This window comes from Leptonotus elevatus, chromosome 11, assembly GCF_054856555.1.
Source record: "Leptonotus elevatus isolate MCC_2025b chromosome 11, RoL_Lele_1.0, whole genome shotgun sequence".
NCBI classification, from domain to species: Eukaryota; Metazoa; Chordata; class Actinopteri; order Syngnathiformes; family Syngnathidae; genus Leptonotus; species Leptonotus elevatus.
In genome coordinates, this window is record NC_141249.1 from 1608395 (window position 1) to 1631222 (window position 22828).

At 41.7% G+C, this 22828-nt stretch overlaps 1 protein-coding gene across 6 annotated transcripts in view; it reads right to left on the reverse strand.

Annotated features, from left to right (window-relative positions):
* orc1 (origin recognition complex, subunit 1) overlaps positions 1–22828 on the reverse strand; it is a 67721-nt gene that overhangs the window by 23867 nt on the left and 21026 nt on the right. For 5 of the 6 annotated variants that reach the window (XR_015096553.1, XM_086090113.1, XM_086090112.1 and 2 more), the window contains exons 4-5: positions 13207–13639; positions 3586–3847 (exon numbers count right to left, since the gene is read on the reverse strand). Coding sequence is in view for 5 of the 6 variants with exons in the window: in XM_086090113.1 (XP_085946239.1) it covers positions 3586–3847; positions 13207–13639 (695 nt within the window). In the remaining variant the exon portion in view is untranslated. The remainder of the gene's footprint in view (positions 1–3585; positions 3848–13206; positions 13640–22828) is intronic. The other variant, XM_086090114.1, reaches the window with a different exon arrangement.

Below are 22828 nucleotides of genomic sequence, written 5' to 3' on the forward strand. Positions count from 1 at the left end.
ACACAGGCGAAATTGGGTCAAACTAACCATTTTCTATTGTTGATTACTAAAGAACGGAATAAGGTAGAAACAAACTCTTTTTTTCTGATGAAAGATGAAAGTCCAATCTTTCATTTGGTAGTACGTGTGTTTCCATAGTCCAAACAGAACATTTTCTGTGGACCTTGAAAATCAGTCAAAATGCTTAAATCGGCTGGCACTGGCGGCATCCCTTTTCTGAAAACGTCTGGCAGTCAAAGAGTTAAAAGCCTTTTTTCGTCCATTTCGCTCACTCTCTTTAAACCCGCACAGGAGGGAGAGTTTACATTCCTTATAAAAAAAAATTCGAACCTGAGCTAAAGATGGGAAAAATTGCAACAAAATGAGCTAAAAATCATATCTGTCAGTTAACGTATGCGCGCGTTTTTCTCCCTTCTCCATTCATTCCAATGGGACTTTTTGGCGGGGGGTTTTGAGAATTTGCGCGCCATGGTAACTCGGAATTCCGAGAAGAGTAATGCCGCAGAATGTCAGATCGAGCCGCATCTTTTGATACCTCATTTGTGCCGGTGTGTTCAACGATACAGGCCGCATTTTTGCAGAAAAATCAGTGGAAAGAAGATATAATAAACCGTTTTTTCTAGGATAGTAGTATGTGCCTGCTTAGCTTTGCAGCAGTTCCATAATGAGAAAAAAGTATTTATCGCGGAGAAACCAAAAAAAATAGGAAGCACTCGCTCGCATTCTGCTGTGGACTCTAGGTGCGTTCAATGACAATGCAGGCAGTAGAAAATCTCAGTATAGCTCAGAAGTTGAAACGAAAACTTTTTGTTGTGATTTTTCATTATACGCTGTTGCCATAGCAACACAAAAAAAGGAACACTGATTTTGAGGGTCTTAAGATGGACGAAAACTCAAGAAACTCTGCACACTTATCACACCTGGCAAAAAAATAAATAAATCCATATGTAACGGTTATTGTGCCATTTTCATAAAATTCCAATGTACAAGGACCTAACGTGCAAGTGGCACGGGCTGCGACGGCCCTTCATAGCTACTTGCAGCTCTCGTTATATTTTCTCATTTACAGAGTACAGGTAGTCCTCTAGTTACGAATATCCGAGTTACGAACATTCGCAGATACGAACAAAGGCTGACTGATGTCCATAAAAGCTGTATTTTGCGTGCAAGTTAATATTTAAGTGCGTGCCACATCATAAATTGTGGTACAGTATTGTACTGTAGTGCCCCTCTCTGCCATAACCCCGCCGAACAGCACCGCACCATTTGCGCATTTCAACTACCTCTCTGTCCGGCACAGCCTGAAGCCATGGCCAGTGGCCTTTTTATGCACTCGATATTGGCGCCACACTGTGGGTACATTTTAGAGGCTCTCCTGGAGGATATTCATGAAAAGCAGCCCTCAGTCTTTTATATCGGCGTAGTAGCAAAACATACAATATCTCTTCAGCTTCAAAATCAATTCAATCTGACAATTCATCCATTTTCTTTAGCTTTTCTGGGGCCGGTATAAACATTTTCCTATAGGCCAGGCAGGGGTAGGCAACCCCGGTCCTCGAGAGCCGCAGTCCTGTGTGTTTTAGTGTTGGAGGAGGGAGACATCTATAACACGAAGGATTGCAGCTCTCGAGGACCAGGGTTGCCTACCCCCTGCTATAGGCCATATAAAAATAACGATAGCTTTTAGAAATAATAAATGTAAGTTTAATTACCAATGTTGGACTCATAAAAGAACAAGAAGTCCTCTCTGTGCCAGAAACACTTAAGTGCAAAGCATTGCTAAACTTTGTCAAACCAGCCCTTGCTGGCATTAAAAGGGCCGTGCAGTGAAAATCTGCACATTGACCTATTTGCCCATGCATGTAGAAATGTTTTACTTTTGTTACACGGACTAAGTCACACAGAATGTCCTCTCGCTTGCAGTCCCAGGAAAGAAGTGGAATTACTCTGTGGCGTGTCAGCGAATGATGTGGTCGTCTGTCAATGTTTCCATCATTGGTGCGCCTAATAGTGAGGTGCGCCTTGTGTGTGGACCAAGGTCCAAAATCTGACTGACTGTGTGAGAGGACTTCCCGCACACAGTTTATATACAAGAAAGGCGGACCTGACTGAGGACAGACATGAGAGCACAGAAGAGTCAAATTGGTGGCGAGTTCTCCAGCCCCTCCTCTTCCTCTCCCCCTGCACCACCCCCCACGTGTTCACTCTGCCAATCGTGATTTGTTGTGTTCAAACTTATGCCATGGCGCTAAAGCATGCATGTTCAGTGAGCACGTGTCCTCTTTTTTGCTTGTTTCAGAGCTTAACGAGCCACTTACAAGTTAATTGTTTGATTGACAGCTCCCTCCAAAACAGAGCGGTCTGCTCGCGTGGGGAGTGAGGGAGATGAAACATATCAAATGCAAAGGGGTTTCCGGGCTAAACTACTACATACAGTAGTGTATTGTTTCCTTTTTTTCCTTTCTTTTTTAAATGCTTTATTGAACAACGTGCACTTACAGCAACAGACATCGCAAAAGTCACTTTGAAGTAGTGCAAGTCTACACAGTGTAGCTAAACAGATCACACCACATACTAAAGACACCAGATTGGTTTTTCCCACGCATCACCTTTCCTTCCTTATCTCCGTGACTCAAATGTACACATCTCTCAACTGCTGTGAAAAATAAAGTTTGGCAAATGAAGGCAGAGCTTGCTATCATTCCGGGAGGCTGGCGAACAAAGCTTTACCAAGACTGGGAGGCACACCGTGCAAGTTATGCCACAATTTGTTAATGGATCGTGAATGCTTGGGCGAATGCAAAAGCCAGCATCAATTCCGAGGACACGACAACGAGACTGACTCTGACAATAACACGGCGTGTTTGATGGAGAACTTGACCAGTTGTTTGTTTCTGATACAGAAGATCATAAGGACTATGACTGATTTGTGGATTAGGATTGATCAAAAGCAACGAGAGTACATTGTTATATACTTCAAGTACAACTGAACTCACTGTTTACATAGTTACTTCAACCGAACTCAATTTTGTTACGTTCGCTGCCTTTTTAAAAACATGCGCCAATAGCGCTGTGCGCCTTATGTGTCTATTAAACACAGAAATAGCACCAGTAATTGTGACTGCGCCTTACAACACGGTGTGCCTTAATGGTTATGAACACTGCTGCGTTCAAGCGCGCCATAGAAAATTGCAAACACTTCTACTCCTGTCACAACTCATAAACACGCGCTTTGCAAACGAAACATGCCACCGTTTGATTTCACGTAAATCAGTGCAGTCTTCAGTTCACTAAGTTCACTGATACACTTGCTGGTTACCTACACACAGAACGATTTTCTGATAAGATCTGCACGATTCACGGAAGTCACCTATTTTGTTTTTATAAAGGCGAATTTTGCCGAGAGGGGAGTGATTTTCTTGCCTGACACTGAGCTATTTAGCAACTCTGCCTATCATCCTGCTAAGGAAGGCAGGAAGCACTAACATGCCTGTGGTTGACATCCAGTTAGCTAGGTTTCAGGTCAAAGATGATGAAGAAAGAATGATCTAATAAAATACAAATGTGATGCAACTACTGACTCACATGGTTGAAACAGCATTGGTTTGAGATGAAGGACTGTTCATCTCGGAGACAGACAGTTTGTTGTTCATATTGACAACTGAAGGCTTTAGGGAGATAGAATGTGGGTTGGCAGGTGTTATATGCATCTTCCGGAATGGGGTTAGGCGCAGCACTTGAAGGGGAGGAACCGATAACTTTTTAGCCAACTCAACCTCTGACTCTAGCTCTTCATCCAGTAGCTGACTCAATACATCACTGGAAGGCACCGACTTCTTCTCCAGACCTGAAATGAGAAGGACATGGGGAAAATATGTCAAACGTAAGATTGTAATGCTCAAAACCTTTAAAGGTGCAGTGCGCAGTTCAAAAGGGTAATTTAAATGCTTTTTCTACATCATGCAAGCTCCACCAATGCCCAAATAAGTACAAAGTGCTCTGACTTCTTTACTCCAACTGTGCCTATCTGCTTGTATCTTCCCTTCAGTGTGGAGTGTTCGGGGCAAACACGCCACAGTTTCTTGGGTGGGGGAGGGGTGGAGTGGCACCATGCATGAGCTTAACACAGAAGCTGCAATTACGCTTTAGGCCAAAAGTGGCAGTCGAGAGTAAAATAGTAACCAACTCCACTCAATTTTCGTAATTTTTTTACAATGTAAGGTTTATCGGGCTCTGCATTCAGCTTCAACGTCTGACGAGTTATGTACCTAAATGACCAATGAAAAAGGGTTAGGGTATTTAAAACCTTTTTTGTTTTCTTTTGAATGCCAGACTTGTCATTTGAAATTAACGTATGTCCATTGGATGTCTCCTTCCAATGGAAGACACATGGTGTCTGGTCACATGACTCCGCCTCAGGGTTCTTGCAGGAATCACTAAGTTAAAATGTAGACCTTTTTTAGGCCTTTTTAGACCTTTAGGCCTTTTTAGAAAATGTTTAGACCAACTTCAAGTGATAGCAAGCTGGTGCTTTCCGGCTTTTGCGTGTGACTCGAAAGCCTTCACGCCCAAAGTCCCCAACTTTATACTTTTTTTGCATGCTTTGCAGCGAGCCGAGTGCCTATTGCTGGCTACCTCTTCAAACTAGATGGAATACTCGATAGTTTCAAGCCAATTCTTGTCAAAACTGACATTTACCCATTTTACAGAAACATGACATTTACCCATTTTACAGAAACATGGGTAAATGTCAGTTTAACAAGAATTGCCTTGAAAGTACCGAGTATTCCAGCTGGTTTGAAGAGGTAGCCTGACATTTACCCATTTTAAGCAAAGCGGCCAGTGTCTTCTTGTACCGGTCCCAAGCCCGGATAAATACAGAGGGTTGTGTCAGGAAGGGCATCCGACGTAAAACTTTGGCCAAATCAAACATGCAAATTAAATATATGACTTCCATACCAGATTGGTCGAGGCCGGGGTTAACAACGACCGTCATTGGTCCTGTTGACCTACAGGGTGCCGGTGGAAACTGAACTAATGTTCGTCGAAGGAGTGGAGGAAGGTGTGGTTGTAGGAAGAAAGAGAAGAGGAACACCAAGAGTCTAGGACTGAGAGTAGGGACTTTGAATGTTGGAACTATGACAGGTAGAGAGCTGGTTGACATGATGCAGAGGAGGAAGGTGGACATACTATGTGTTCAAAAAAACAGGTGAAAAGGAAGTTTAGGAGCAGGGCTCAAGTTATTCTATCATTGTGTAGATAAGAAGAGAAATGGAGTAGGAGTTATCATGAAGGAGGAGTTTGTTAGGAACGTCCTGGAGGTAAATAGAGTGTCAGATAGATTGATGAGCCTGGAGCTAGGAATCGAAGGTGTGATGATCAATGTTGTTAGTGGATATGTGCCACAGGTAGGATGTGAGCTGGAGAAGAAGGATAACTTTTGGTTGGACCTTGATGAAATGATGCAGAGCATCCCTAGAAGTGAGAGAGTTGTCATTGGTGCAGACTTCAATGGACATGTTGGTGCAGGAAACAGGTGATGAGGAGGTGATGGGCAAGTTTGGTAGTCAGGAGAGAAACGCAGAAGGACAGATTGTGGTTGACTTTGCAAAAAGAATGGAAATGTCTGTTTTGAATACCTTCTTCCAGAAGAGGCAGGAACATAGGGTGACCTACAAGAGTGGAGGTAGGAGTACACAGGTAGACTACATCTTGTGTAGACGGTGTAATCTGAAGGAGATCAGCGACTGCAAAGTAGTGGTAGGTGAGTGTAGCGAGACAGCATAGGATGGTAATGTGTAGGATGACTCTGGTGGTGAGGAAGACAAAGATGGCAAAGGCAGAGCAGAGGAAGAAATGCTGGAAGCTGAAAAAAGAAGAGTGTTGTATGACTTTCAGGAAGGAGTTGAGACAGGCTCTGGATGGTCAGGAGGTGCTTCCAGATGACTGGACAACTACAGCAAATGTGATCACGGAGACAGGTAGGACAGTCCTTGGTGTGTCATCTGGAAGGAAAGGAGATAAAGAGACTTGGTGGTGGAATGAGGAGGTGCAGAAGTGGATCCAGAGAAAGAGGTTAGCTAAGAAGAAGTGGGGCACTGAAAGGACTGAAGAAAGTAGACAGGAGTACAGGGAAATGCAGCGTAAGGTGAAAGCAGAAGTGGCAAAGGCCAAACAAAGGGCTTACGATGACTTGTATACGAGGTTGGACTGTAAGGAGGGAGAGAGTGATCTATATAGGTTGGCAAGGCAAAGACACAGAGATGGGAAGGACGTGCAGCAGGTTAGGGTAATAAAGGATAGGGATGGAAGTGTGTTGACAGATGCTAGAAGTGTGATGGGAAGATGGAAAGAGTACTTTGAACAAGGTTCTTGCAGTAATCAAAAAGTAAAAATTTTTCTTTTTTTAAACCTTTTTAGACCATTAAAACAAAAATTTTAGACAAACTTCGAGACCCAAAAAAATAAAATAGAAGTTCAAACATTCAAAGACACGGCACTTATATGATATGTCGAGTTTACCGGTAATTTTACTGAAAAAAATGTATGCTTAAAATGACTGCGGTTACTGTCAATGAAACAAAATTTTGCAGTGCAGTAGGGTGCACACTGATATATATTTTTTAATAATATTGCACATGATTAGTAAATATAAAGGCAGGAAACAGCGTAATAGATGCATTAAAGTTAACAATAAGTGTAAAAAAAGAAGGTAATCTAACCTCAGATTGGGGTTTTCGGGAGTAGTAAAACCAGGTGCATACCTGGCATGAAAACGGATCAGGGATGAAGGTGAGAATTATATTCAACCCCTCTCAGGATGTCTGGAGGCATGCTCCCTTGGAATATTTCACATTTTAACACTTCAATTTGATGCATTTTGAAAAACAAAATCAAGCAGAATTAAAAGACAGCATCTATCTATGCATGGTCACATGATCGCATTATACTGTATAAGCAAGGTTGGAAGGGTTACTTTTTAAATGTATTCTGATAGTTTATAGTTACCTGATAAAAATCTAGTTAGTAACGTAATACAAGTACCGTAATATTAACAAAATGCAACTTGAGTAATATTTATTACTTTTGGATTAACTCAATTCCAAATAGGCTAATGAGGACAAAATAAAAAAAGATCACTACAATATATTTTGGATACAGTGGACCCTGCTATTTGCATGGGATAGGACTAGGACTGGGATAGGAATAGCGAAAAAACGTGCGTAAATTGAAATGCACAATTTTTATACTGTACATTCATAGAAAGACAGACAGAAAAAGCTGGATGAATGCGGATGGGTGAATGAATTGATTGATTGAAACTATTGCTAGTAATGGGGGAAAAGTTGAAAAGTACCACTGATTATCACACTGCTCACCTCACATAGACAGACAGCTACATAGACAGACAGACATTGACAAAAGTAATATGTGCAGCGGTAGCTTCACAGACGGACGCTCGTGAACGCGCGCACGCACATAGTAATTCTGAAACTACACGATGACGGGGCCCTGACGTCAAGCACAAAAACAAAAAACATGTCTATCCCAGTGACAAGTTTAACTGTTTTTATTGTTATTGTGGTGTTTAAATAGTAAGACTGTAGGTGGTTTGTGACAGGAGGGTCAACACTTGACTTTAGTTAGCCGGGAAGATAGCATCACGCCGTCACCATACGTTCGCACTTTCTCATCGCTTCGCCACGATTCACGTAGGTCACATATTTTGTTTTCTAAACGGCGTATTTTGCCAAAAGGTGTGTAAATTTCATGCCAGTCAATGTTTACCAACGTGGAACCTTTCAAAATGGGCTTCCAGCCAAGTTAGCTTAGGACACTGGCAACGCTAAGTTTCAACACTTGTCCCTACTCACACGACATGAGGATTAAAATAACACTTCCTGTGGCATCTACAAAATAAAAGTACATACATATACCAGCTGTGACAACAGCTTTATTGTGACGAGTTGTGACAACAGTGCATGCAGCTGTCTACATGACATTTTCGCCTGTAGAAATGCGCACACATATTTCGTTTCTCAGAATGGAAAGAGCAGAGATGTAAATTTTAAGACTTTGGTAAATACAATTTTAGACCTGGGATGAAAATATGGGTGTTTTTTGAGACATTTAAGGCCTCAAATTTAAGCTTCGGAATTTTTTACTTTTTAAGACTTTTTTAGACCCCGCGGGAACCCTGTTTTAAGAGTTGATGAATGAGGAAAATGAGAGAGAACAAAGAGGTGACTGTTGTAGACCAGGAAGTAGCAAAGATTAGTAAGGATGAAGTGAGAAGGGCATTGAAGAGGATGAAGAGTGGAAAAGCACTTGATGCTGATGATATACCTGTGGAGGTATGGAAGTGTCTAGGAGAGGTAGCAGTAGAATTTCTGACTGGGTTGTTAAACAGGATTTTCGTTAGTGAGAAGATGCCCGAGGAATGGAGGAGAAGTGTGGCAACTACAGAGGAATAAAGCTGATGAGCCACACAATGAAGCTATGGGAAAGAGAAGTTAAAGCTAGACTGAGGGCAGAGGTAAACATTTATGAGCAGCAGTATGGTTTTATGCTAAAAATAAATAAATAAATAAATAAATGTAAAAAAATAAATAAAAAAAGAGTACCACAAATGCAGTATTTGCTTTGAGGATGTTGATAGAGAAGTGCAAAGAAGGTCAGAAGGAGATGCATTGTGTCTTTGTAGATCTGGAGGAAGCTTGTGACAGGGTGCCCAGAGAGGAACTGTAGTTTTGTATGAGGAAGTCTAGAGTGGCAGAGAAGTATGTTCAAGTGGTGCAGGACGTGTATGAGGACCATAAGACAGTGGTGAGGTGTGCTCTAGGTGTGACGGAGGAGTTCAAGGTGGAGGTGGGACTACATCAGGGATCAGCTCTGAAGAGGAAGAAAGGTGTCAGGTGTAATGTGTGATAGAAGAGATTCAGCTAAAATTAAAGGAAAGGTTTATAAAACTGGTGAGACCAGCAATGTTGTTTGGTCTGGAGACAGTGCCACTGAGGAAAAGACAGGAGACAGAGCTGGAGGTGGCAGAGATGAAGATGCTCTTTCTCTTTGGGAGTGACCAGGATGGATAGAATCAGGAATGAGTACATCAGAGGGACAACACGTTAGAGGCTTTGGAGATAAAGTCAGAGTGGCCAGACTGAGATGGTTTGGACATGTCCAGAGGAGAGATAGTGAGTATATTATCTGGGCCTCTTCTTGTTTGCTATGGTAATAGACAGGATGACAGATGAGGTTAGAGAGGAATCTCCATGGACTATGATGTTTGCAGATGACATTGTGATCTGTAGTGAGAGCAGGGAACAGGTGGAGGAGAAGCTAGAGGCGTGGAGGTTTGCCCTGGAAAGGAGGGGAATAAAGGTTAGACGTAGCAAGACAGAGTATCTGTGTGTGAATGGGAGGGACACAAGTGGAAGAGTGAGGTTACAGGGAGAAGAGACAAAGAAGGTGAAGAAGTTAGGGTCAACAGTCCAGAGCAATGGAGAGTGTGGAAAAGAAAAGACGAAGTGTGTGCAGGCAAGCTGGAACGGGTGGAGAAAAGTGTTAGGTGTGATGTGTGATAGAAGAGTTTCAGACTAAATGAAAGGTTTATAAAACTGTGGTGAGACCAGCGATGTTGTTTGGTTTGGAGACAGTGCCACTGAGGAAAAGACAGGAGGCAGAGCTGGAGGTGGCAAAGATGAAGATGCTGAGGTTCTCGTTGGGAGTGACCAGGATGGATAGAATAAGGAATGAGTACATCAGAGGGACAGCACATGTTAGAGGCTTGGGAGATAATGTCAGAGTGGCCAGACTGAGATGGTTTGGACATGTCCAGAGGAGAGATAGTGAGTATATTATACCAGCAGAAGGAGTTTCCAAATGCTAGACAGGAGGCCTAGAGGAAGACCAAAGAGGAGGTTTATGGATGTAGTTAAAGAGGATATGTAGGTTGTTGGTGTGAGAGCAGAAGATGCAGAGGACAGGGTTAGATGGAGGCAACTGATTTGCTGTGGCGACCCCTGAAGGGAAAAGAAGACCCATTTTACAGAAACAGGTTGTTCACACTCCTATTCTGACTAACTGATCACTAATCTTTGATGATGCAATGTCAATGATTGAACAAACATTACATTTTTTGAGGAAGACCACAACAGCACATTACCAGATGTAGTCTCGTGGCCCTCATTTTCTGCTTGATAATACTGTTTTGTGTCCCTCATTTTCTTCTTGATAATACTGTTTTGTTGCCCTCGTTTTCCTCTTGTAATACAAGTAATATCAAGAGGGAAATGTGGGCCACCAGACCCAAAAACAAAGAGCTGACCACAAACATCAAGAAAGCCTGGGCTTCGAGGACTACCAGGCAATGGCATGGCGCATCGAGTAGAGGTGCAACGGTTTCAGATTTTGATGTACGATTATAGTGAGGGAAAAAAAAAAAATCACATCATTCTTTAAAAATAAAAAAAGTTGCTGCCTTTTAAAACAAATACAGCACACAAATAAGTAAGAAAAAAAAGAAATATAGTTTCAGAACTTGAAAAGCTCAAATTGGTTTTAACTTTAGGAAAATAAATAACTGAATAATAAAATATAAAGTATGGGCCTGGGCACTATGTATAAACAAGGGGATGGTATGTACAAGGAGTCCTCGAGTTACGTCATACGTTACCTACGTCGTTTCAACTTTACGCCCATGCCTCATCCATAGCACCTTCTTTTTTGTTCATTTCCCAAAGTAATCACTCCATTTTAAAGTTATTTGAAGTTGTGTTGTTACGTTCAGCAACGGACGTCCATCTAGTAGGTCGGCTTGCTATCAGGCGGGTCACATTTCCGTGTTTAAATTTGAATTAGCTCCGCTCTGCTGTCCGTCAGCAATGAATGTCTGTGCGCGAACATGAAATATTCCGGGTTGCGGAAATGTTTATTTTTTTTTTAATCACTGTACAAAGTATTTTGATGTAAATATCGACTTTAATGGGGAAATCTGAATTAAGTCGAAATTCGGGTGACATCGCCAGTGTAGGAATGGAACTCCACCGTAACTCCCTGTACCCTCTTTCATCTTAAAAAAAAACCTTTCAATTTCTTTCCATTTAAATCATACTTACAGGTGAAATGTTCGTCCACAGCCTTTAAACTGGCGATTTGTGCAGTTTACCGCTACACATGTAGGCATTTTGCAGCCAAATGCGTATGCCGAGATACATTTCTTGGGAGTGCCGAGATACATTTCTTGGGAGTGCCGAGATACATTTCTTGGGAGTACCAAGATGACGGCCGCGGGGTTTCAAAAGTATCGGGCCAGATTTGTCAGCTGCATGACGTCACTCCCGGCGCGACTCGACACCACGCACCGGCTTACATAAGAATGGATTGTCAATGCTGCTTGTCGGTAAGTGCATTGACCGACAGTCCATTCATGTGTAAGCCCGTGCATGCTGTCAAGTCCCGCTGGGAGTGTGGTCATGCAGCCGACAAATTTGGCATTGGAGGAGCCCTGTGTTGTTGTGCTCCAGCTAAATGGGCCGTGTGGAAACAGAAGCGCTATGAACTATGCCGCATGGTGCATTTTGCGCCGCACGTGAGTTAAAACTGATGGACTGTAGTGAGCGGAAACAACCAGTGTTGTTTTGTTTTTTTTCCCCCTCCTAGAGCGAGCTCAGTATTGTTCATTCGGTAATCTTACCGATAAGACATGTCATCATCAATGCACTCTTTTTTTTTCTCTCTCTCTTTTTCTTTTTTTTGTATGTGCGTGAGAATGCGTGAGTATGTGCATGTGCGGGTGTGTGTGCATGTGTGCGTGCGTGTAAATGTGTACTCATTAATTCACCTAAAACCTATTAAAAATCCCATACCGTTCACCGAAACCGAATACTTCAGAATCCAGCTAGAGTTGTGAGGTTGTCAGGAGACCCGAGGAAGGATCAAAGAAAAGAAAGGAAAGTGAAATCCAGCACCGACCAGACATCACCTACTACCCACTGGGTTACCAACCAGAATCTTTCACCAACCCCAGAAACATCTAAATTCCAACAAATTAGGGAGACCTCAAGACACCAAAGGAAAGACTGAGGAAAGGAAGGAAGGATAGATGAAGCAGAGTGAGATCCACAGACATCAGCTTCCACCGATTCAACGACCAGAGGAAGAAGCAGATTGTGTTTAAATTTCGATAGATGCTGGTGTTGTGGATCTGGCATGCATGCAAACCTCCACCAAAGAGGGGAGCCATCGACCCCGGCCAGGACAAAGCAAGCACAACACCCCAGGGCCTCCCAGGCCATGGCAGCGCTAAGGCACAACCCCCGGGCCCCGCAGGGGCCACCGGCCGTAGAGCAAACCCAGGAGCGCCCGCGCCCCAAGCAGCAGAACGGGGCACGGCAGGCGCGCCAGGCACCCCACCGGTCCACAGCCTTGAAAAGAACTTCTTCAACCACACATTCAAAATGTCCTTTCAGCCAAACCACCACCAGCACCCGCTCACCACTACCGGACCCGCGAGACCCGAACACACTGCCTCGTTCTTCACATGTGAAATCTTGCGCAAGGGTGACGTCAGTGCGCCGGGGACGTGTAATGTTGCGTTGAAGTGGGCCATGGAAAATTGTCAACTCATATACTCCCGCAGTCACAACTTAAAACGACGTGCTTCAGAACCAAAACATGGCACCGTTTGATTTTACATCAAATCAGTAGTACCGACCCAAATCGGTCCATACCACAAAAAGCACAGTTTTTTGGAACCCAACCCTACTGTAGACATGTTTTTGCTTAAAGGTGGGGAGATGTGGTATACTGATAGGGAATGTGTTAAATACATGTTATTGTAATTAAAGGTTCCCCAGTAGAGGGCGAACTCGCTTGATGTTACCCACAACGTTACAATGTGAAACAGAAGAGAATGAGAGAACCAATTATACCGCAGAAGGTGTTGGCGTGTTCAAGTAAAGAGTTTGGAACCACACACGTTTGTCCTTGTATCTTATTGACATTGACATAATGCATTTCTTAGCCCCTTACCCTCATAAATGAACAGTGATGCATTTACATCACTCGAGCAAGCGGCTCATTCGTGTTACGGCTGGAACACTGCAGCATTCATTGATTTCCGTAAGAAAATACGGAGAATCCGTAACAGTTGGCAGCTCTGTTTGTGTAACTTTGTTCAAAATGTTTAAACAGCAATCTACTCACTGTGAAGCTCCAACCGTTTGCGAACTGCTGGTGTCCTGGCTGATGCATTTCTTCTCTTGTTGCTGAGACATTTTGAAGCTGACAGTTTGGTCGCTGAGTGCAGTGACTCAGCCTCCAGGCCACCAACCTTTTCTGCGCTCATGGTGGCTTCAGTGTATTGGAGATCTGCTGAAGCTGCCTGTTGTATGACAGCAGGGCTTGGTGTAGGCAAACCTTGCTTGTTCACTCTTCGAGATGCAGGAGTGGCCAAAAGCAGTGAGCTGGGAGATGAATTGGGGTGGTAGGGTTTGGGACGACGAGGAGGGGTGGAAGTTGGCAATACAGCTGCTGAATCTACCATCTTGAAAGTCTTGGTGTCCCAGGACAACTTAAAATAGAGGATATCTTTATCACTGGAGTCTGGGAATGGAACTAGACCATCAAGATGCTTCACCTATGAGTGAAAGGAGAGACACTTAAAGAAAATTTCAATTCATATATATTTTAGCCTAGTGACAGTTTGACATAAAAATTTGCTTGAACATAAAGTGGGGCGAAATGGCTCAGTGGTTGAGTGGTCTAAAATCCGTGAGGTTGTGTGTTCGATGCTCACCCCTGGTTACCATGTCAAAGTGTCCTTGAGCAAGACATTGAACCCCAATTTGCTCCCAATGGTCCTGGTAGTAGTGCCCTGCGTGGCAGTAGTCGGCCATTGTGAGGCATTGTAAAGCGCTTTGGGCACCATATGGTGTAGTTAAAGCGCTATATAAAAAGCAGTCCATTTACCATTACTTAGTAGCTGCCAGGTGGATGAGATCCAACATGGAGCTTGTTAATACTACTACTACTACTAATAATAATAATAATAAATTAGATTTATATAGCGCTTTTTTTGGACACTAAAAGACGCTTCACAGTGGGTGCATTATTCGTGCGCTCACTCATTCACACCGGTGGCGGTAAACTACTGAAGAAACCACAGCTGCTCTGGGGCAGAATGACGGAAGCGTGGCTTCTTCCAGTGTGCGCCTACAGCCCCTCCGACCAGCACCAAACATTCGCATGTTCCATACACCAGTGTGAGTAACACTGGAGGCAAAGTGTGTGAAGTGCCTTGCCCAAAGACACAACGACACGACTTGGGGAGAGCGGGTATTGAACAGCCGACCTGGTTACTGAACGACCGTCTCTACACCCTGAGCGACGGCCGCCATGTTAAGGCTCTGGATGTTGTGGGACAATCCTGGGTAGCATCTGCAACGTGTGGATATAGGGCACAGTGTCTCTGGATTAGTAGACACAGATTGGTTCTCTTTTTTGACAAGGGGAACTAGGGGATGTATTCCAATTAACCTCATAAGGTAATTGTGCAAATTAATATTAATGTTTAAAATAATATTTTAATAATAATTTTAGCTACACTCCACATTTTCAACAAGTATTACTACAGTGCTGTCATCACGTTTGTTATTCTATGATAAATAAAAGTTGTCGTTAGCACACAGACACAGTGCTTTTCTGCACATTATTGGTCTAATAATGTGGAGATGAAGCTTCACTTTTGTTAAATTTTTCAAGTGTTGTCAACTTGATTTGGGTCGCTGATGTGCAAGTAATGCGCAGCTCTCGTCCTGGTCATGTGAGATACAAGACCAACAAACCTGATGTCGTATTGCTTTATTCACTTGGGCTTTATCAGCAGCAAACAATTTGCTATGATGACACTTTGATCACGGAATAAAAAGTTAGATCGCTGTAAGCTAGAACGCACCTGCTAGTAGTGTGTAACAGGCTGCTACACACACACTCACATCCACAGGCAAGAGAGGAGTCCTTTCACTAGCCTTCCCTTCTGCGTTGACTTCTCTCCCTGTCACTCCAGGCGCGACTCGACAGCACGCTCGGACTTATGGACTCTCAATGGTACTGTCAATGCTGCTTGTCGGTAGCACATTGACAGACAGCTCAGAGGACTCAGCCGTGTAAATTTAATGACATATTACGTCACATCACATATCCGTAACATTTGTGTTTCGGCCGGAATGCGACAGTGTTCGTTGATTTCCGTAACAAAATACGGACAATCTGTTACAGTTAGCAGGCTCTGCGATCATATTAATGTATTTTTTGTTTACGTTTGACATGTGTGCAAATGATGGCCTGGACTGCCTGTCAAATTTTGAAGATCAATCTGGCCCCTGAGCCAAAAAGTTTGTCCAACCCTGGTTATGATGTTTAAAAAAATAATAATAATAAAAAAAATTTTTTTGCAAATCTGAAAAGTTTTTCAATTAGAACATGATGAAAAAAAATTCAACAAAGAGTTGGAGTTTGTATTTGAACCCTGGAGTGCTGTTATGAGATCGACAAATGAGTATCGCCTGTGAAAAGGAAAAAAAACATCGGTCTATTTCTAGTTAGGATGCTTCCTGGAAAACTCGCTGCAGAGTTGTTACAGGCACCTCCCACAAAGAGGAAGTCCGTATTCCAAAAACGTCCACGATGACCCTGTGTGGAGGTAAGCCAAGCAGAGTTTGGTTATTTTTCACTGTCTTTGTGCCTATTTCTGCTACTGTGAGATACTTCAAATCTTGTCAAAAAGCCTGGCGACTGCGGCCACCTTCAAGCATCTTGTGACGTGTACGTGGGCAAAACATTGTACATGTTGGTAGCCAGTTAGGGTCCACTGTTAAGGTTATATGAGAGGCATTATTGGTCACGACGACAGGCTTTTTCATGTCAATTTTCCAATTCATCCACTGCTCTCTAAAGTACTTCTGCAATGTGCGCGCCATTGTGAGTTTCATGCATTTCACGGATTTGGAGCGCGTTTGATTTAGCGCTGATAAAATGCAGAGTGATGGTAATAAAAGACCATCCATCGTAAGTAAGGCCTACTTCTTCCGACAATTACTTGCACCCTGGTCTCCTCGCACCAAGTTGGAATTGGCATCTGTAAATGAAATGTTTTCGACTGGTATTTCATGCATGGTTCCTGAGTACGAATAATGGCTCCAAAGTGTGCATAATGGTGCAAAAACCATTATTCTCAACTATACTAGATCCCACAGAGATTCTGTGCTTGATCGGCTTTGCCCAGGGAGAATTAAAAGGGAGTTTTACTTGAAGTAGAGAACCCACGGTGGTCTGGCCAGGAGGCAAGCTAACAGGCACAGGTTCTTGGCTCTCTGTTAGCTCTTGGTGATGCTGCTCCAAGTGACTGTGCATATTTTTTTGTGTTTTCAGTGTACCTTTTGTTAGACAGTTCTTCCATATAGCAAAGTCATTCTCCAGCTTTATTCCATCCGCATTACTACAAAAGCCAAAATGCATCCACACTTTTTACTTATATGCTGCAGGTGAATCTGTCTTTTGCTTGCTTCCGCCAAGTTTTCTTCCATTGTTTTGTTTTCTTCGCCTCGCAACTTCTGCATATTTCCCAACTGCTCTTGTGAGGCGCACCCCTAGTGGACCAGCAAGAAATTGCTCAATAAGCAATGAACAATGAAGGAGCCTTTAGAGTTGCTGCATAAAAACATTGTATTAAAAATATAGATAATTGGCAGCGGCATACCAATTGATCGGGTGATAAAAAATATCACAAATGGGTGCTATTGTCAAATCCAGCTTTTTTCATTTTAGGCAGCTGGCTAAGGTAAAGCACTCTCCTATCTTTAGCAGCACTTACAAACAGTAATCCATGCCTTTGTTACATCTCAGATGGATAACTGTAAAGCACTGTATCTTTTAATCAGCCAGTCCTCCCCTCAAGCATCTCCAGCTGATCCAAAATGCTAACTGGTGCCCGTAAGAGGGAGCACAAAACCCCTATCCTGGCCTCCCTTCACTGGTTTGCCCGTGCAATTTAGTCTATTTTGAGATTCTTTTATTTGTTTTTTAATCTCTAAATGGTCTTGCCCCATCTTATCTCGCTGAGCTCCTGCACCCCCCCTACGCACCTGCCCGGTGCCTCAGGTCAGCTGACCAGACACAACTGGAGGTACCAGGACAAAGCGGAGGCTTAGAGGGGATCGAGCCTTTGCAGTTTGCCGGTCCCTCCCTTTGGAACGACCTTCCGTAATTTTTTTTAGGCAATCTCCCTCTCTATCTACTTTTAAAACCCGTCTGTATTCTTTGGCTTTTGGCTCACCATGAGACTTAGCATTGTCACAGTGCTTTGTGGTGTTTCTATATTGTGTGTTATGAATTTGATGTTTATTTAATTTTTTTATTCACTTACCCACTTCTTATTAATTTATTGATGTCAACTTTATTGTAATGTTTGTTTTGTTGTTTTTGTTTTATTTATCTTTACTGGATGACTGAATTCTGTTCCATGTACAGCACTTTGCATACAGCAATGCTTGTTTTAAAGTGCTTCATAAATAAAGTTGAGTATTGAAATATTGTCACACACCATGATATTTGAACTTTCTGAAATAATGTATTTTTAATTTTTGTCTCTTTCTGCTTAAGTCATCAACATTGAAACAAATAAAGGTTTGAAAAATTTCACCTGGTGTGTGAAGAACTAAAGCAAACAAGTTTCACTTTCCGAAACAAGTTATGTAAAAGGCCATTCCTGACTTCCAGTGGGACGGTCGAGCAGTATGGACGTGTAAAGTAGGAGCTCCCCCGCAGGCCAACGATGAAAACTCTGCTAAACTCGACTTAAACACAACAAGTATTTATGTTGAGATGATGAGTGGAGTTTCAACAAAAACGAAGAATAAAAGGGCCCCGGACAACCAAGGTAAAGAAAGGACAAACACGAACAACGATAGCAAGCTACCACTGGAAGCTAGCATGGAGGCATTTCAGAGCAGCCTGGACTGCATTAGCCAACAAATTCAAGACTTGCGCAACGGCATGAAGACGGATCTAAAAGCCCATAGAGATGAAATTAGAGCTCAAATGAGAACTGAGCTGTCAGAATTCAAGGAAAAATGTAATTCACCAAAATTACAACAGACATCGGACAACAAAATGAGAAGATAAAGGCCGCTCTGAAACGCAGAAATCGAGTCGTGGAGCCACTAGGCTAACTGTGTGCTGCAAGAGCAACAAAAACTCGTGGACAAATTGGATGATTTGGAATCACGTTCAAGACGGAACAATTTACGGATTGTCCAAAAATGGCCCAATGTGCAGTTTATGGATAAGTGGCTCCGTAAAGAATTTTCGCTTGAGTTTGATCTACAAATTCAATGTGCACACCGAGCCCTTGGCCCGAAGCCGAAACCCGACCGATAGCCCAGATCGATTGTCGTCTTTTTTCAGCAGTTTACGGTGAAAGAGATGATTTTGAGAAAGGCGTGGGAGAAGAATGTTGTCACTTAGACAGCCACCGGATTTATTTTGATCATGATTATTACGAGAGGATGCTACAACAACGCAAAGCATATGTCAATGTCAAGAAAGTCTTAAAGAAAGAAGGCATCCAATTCTAGACTCCTCTTAACAAGATGCGCATCCACTGGACCAGAGGTGTGAAAACATATGACAGCGCGGATGAGGCAACCAACGACCTGATGGAAATAGGATACGAGGTGGACAACGCGGCGGCTGTCGGCCGGGATGGCCGCCGTCATGAGGAAGAAACGACCGGGTCCGCGACTTGGAAGCTGAGGCTAAAAGCAGGTTCTTAAATGACTGTCACTCCATTAGTTTGGTTACACGTACGTCTGCTAGCAAGCTTCGTGATGCTTCCGTCTGTTTCCTCGCTTTCAGGATATTGACAAAATAAATATGTTTAAAAAAAATCAGTTTTAGCCTTTTATACGTCCGCTTGGATCTTTCTTTTCTGTCTGGAAATTGGGAAGAGTTAACGGAGGTTTACAAGCGTACACTTCTGTTTTCTCGAGCATTGCAATAGTGTTTTTTTGCAGATAAACTCCATAACGACAGTTAAGAATGGCACCAAGTGCACCTGTCGTTTTGTCCCTTAAGGCTGAACACCGTTTAAAGTTTAAACAATGCTTGCAAGCTTTAAGGTGTGCAGTTACGCAAACACTTTCAGCACTCTATTCGCCGCCATTCAAATGACAGTTTTGTTTGGTAGCAAGTTTTTTTCAAAAGTTGATTTTCACGCATGCGCAAACAATGCGCACTTCGCTTGTAGTTTTGTATGTTCATGTTGTATTAGCAGAAAGCCTGAGGGAGGTTTTTATGATGGACAGTATTGAAAAGGTTTATGATCACTCACCAAGAAGAAATTAAAATACTCTCCTTGAATGTCAATGGCTTAGGAAACCCAGTTAAAAGGGTTAGGATAATGACCAAACTTAATAAGGAAAAAACCACACATTTTATACAAAAAACTCGTTTGTCGTTAGCAGAACATGAGAAATTAAAGAGGTTCGGATTCAAAAACACATATTATAGTTCGCACTCTAATGTCCGTAAAAGAGGAGTAGCAATATTGATATGTAATATGGTCAAATTTGAACTTCATAAAGAAATAAAGGATAAAGAAGGTACTTATATTATTGTGAACGGAAAAATTAACCAAACATTAATAACTCTAGTGAATATATATGCACCTCCAGAGAGTACTAAAGGTTTCTTTAAATCCTTGTTGATGTTAAAGCCCTGAAAACAGAAGGCATATGCATATGTGGAGGTGATTTCAATGTGATGGATTATGACTTGGATACAACCAGTTTTAAGAGAAATAAGAATCAAACACAAAGCTCGTGAAGAATACATGGGATGACATGGGCTTTTTTGATGTGTGGAGAGATCTGAATCCATTGCAAAGAGATTTCACTTATTCAGCAACACATTCCACTTATTCTAGAATTGATGTTTTCTTTATTCAGAAGGAAGACAGGGATAAAATAAGAGAACGTAGGATTGGAGTGGCGGATGTGTCTGATCACAATGCAGTGTATTTGAAGATAGGGTTGGGCTGTAGAAGGAGAGATACAATATGGAGGTTGAATGTGGGAATTTTAAACAATAAATCAGTCACTGAACAAATTAAAACGGCTATAAAGACCCAGCTATACTGTGGGATGATTTGAAAGCAGTTCTGTGGGGAAAATTGATTGCAATCACAAGCAATCTCAAAAAGGAGAACATGAAGCAATACAAAAATCCTATTGCAGAATTACAATGCTTGGAGCAGAAACATGAAGGGAAAAGTAAAGTTGACCCAAAAATCAAGCAACAGATGAAAGAAATAAGAAAATAAATAATGATCTTCTTGAATATGAAATAGAAACTAAAGCAAGATATTTGAAGCAAACATATGAATCAGGTCCTAAAGCAACAAAATAATTAGCAAGACAATTGCGAAAGCTACAAGCAGTAAATACCATTATTAAGATACACGATCCCAAAACAAATCAACCTAAATATGAACCAAAAGAAATTGAAAATGTCTTTAGAGATCATTAAAAAGATCTCAGACATCGTCTTCAGACCAGACTGATATTAAAGTTTTCCTCGAACCCTGGATTTACCTTCTATCGGCACGACACAAAATGAGAAGATAACAGCAGTAATACCAATTGAAGAAATTTGAAAAGCAATTGGAAATTTTAAGCCAAACAGAGCACCAGGGAGTGATGGATTTTCGTCCGAATGGCATAAGATGTTTACTGAAGAATTGACACCTTTACTTTATACTACCTTTAACTGGATTATAACTCAGGGCAAAATCCCTCCATCCTGGACTGAAGCAATTATTACAGTGGTCCCGAAACCATTGAACAATAAGGAACATTGCCAGAATTACAGACCTATATCGGTAATAAATGTAGATTATAAAATATATAATTCAATTATATCGACCAGACTCCAAACGTTTGTACTAGATTTGATAGATGAGGACCAGTGTGGGTTTGTAACAAGTAGACAAACAAAATATAATGTTAGAACAATTCATGTTGTACATAAAAAACGCAAAGACAAACTTCCAGCTGCTTTGATTAGTTTAGACGCAGAAAAAGCTTTGATAGAGTCAATTGGGAATTTCTATACTTAACTTTGGCAAAATTTGGATTTGATGACAAATTGATTCAGTGTATTAAGTTGTTATACTACAATACCCACAGCTAGAGTAAAGGTCAATGGCTCCCTATCTGGACGATTCACATTGGAAAGAGGAACCAGACAGGGTTGTTGTCTAAGCCCCACGCTGCTTGCTTTATACACTGAACCACTGGCCGAGATGATAAGACATTATATTACAATAGAAGGGGTAGAATTTCTTCTTGTTTTTGCAGACGATATTATGATTTATTTAAAAAAATCCCACAGATTCATTTCTCCGCCTAAAACAAATTCTGGATAGATTTGGCCTATACTCAGGTTACAAAGTGAATATACCTAAAACACAAGTTATTATCTTTAATTGTACGCTATAAGAGAAGATATGGAAAGATGGGTTGCTTATCCAATGGGATTAGGTGATAGAATAAATGTAGAAAAAATGAATATCCTGCCACGAATGTTATATTTATTTTCCGCTCTGCCTGTGAATATTACAAAGGACCAATTTCTTAAATTGGATAGTTGTCTGTCTCGTTTTATATTGGAAGGTAAACATCCAAGAATCCGATACGCTACGCTACAACTAAGCAAAGACAAAGGGGGATGGGCACTTCCTAATTTACAACAATATTTTTATGCCACACAATTGCGTCATCTGGTCTGTTGGTGTGATGTGGGATATGTGGCTAAATGGATGCTTACTGAAGTATCTTCACTTGAATATCCAATACAAACATACATGGGACAAACAGAAACACCTGTTTACTTAAAAGAAAATCCTAATATCAATCCAGTGGTAACATATACACTGGCGGTATGATACTCTATGGTGAAACAATAAAAAAAATAGGAAAGGAAATTGTACGATTAAAATGGATCTCATTAGATACTAAATTTAAACCTAGTAAATTGGATGGTGGGTTTAAAATTTGGGCGGATAGAGGAATTATGGCTATGTGTACCGTTATTAAAAAAGGAGAAATATTAAGTTTTCAGGAGTTAAAAGATACATACAACTTGATTAATCTGGACCTCTTTAGATATTTGCAAATGAGGGATTATTATATCAAAGATATTAAGACGTGTGAAGATAAAATACACCCTGTTATAAAATTACGTGCAAAAGCTTATGGAGCCGGTGTCCCAAAAACTGTCATCTTTATATCGTTGTTTGATGGATTTAAGATTGGTATGTAAAAACTAAATGGGGAAAAGAGCTGGGTGAGATGGTCACTGAGGGAATGTGGCATGATATGTAGAAAATACACAATTCGACATTACAATCTCCCAAATGAAAATAATTCAATTGGAAAAATATAATGCGTTATTTTATCACACCTAATATTAAACGTAAACAAATGAAAACTCAGCAGACATGATGGAGACAATGTAAATATACAGATCCAAATCATACACACATATTTTGGGAATGTACTTATGTCCGACCCTATTGGGGGAGCATTCACTTCAGCTCTCTGTGATGCTCTGGGGTATCCGGTTCCAAGGTCTTGTTCGGTTTTATTTTTGGGATATTTGAAAGAGGCTGTGCATAAAGACGATCAATATTTTGTCAATGTACTCCTGGTGGTTGGCAAACAGGCCATTACAAAAAACTGGCTTAAGAAGCACCGTCGTTTAAGCAATG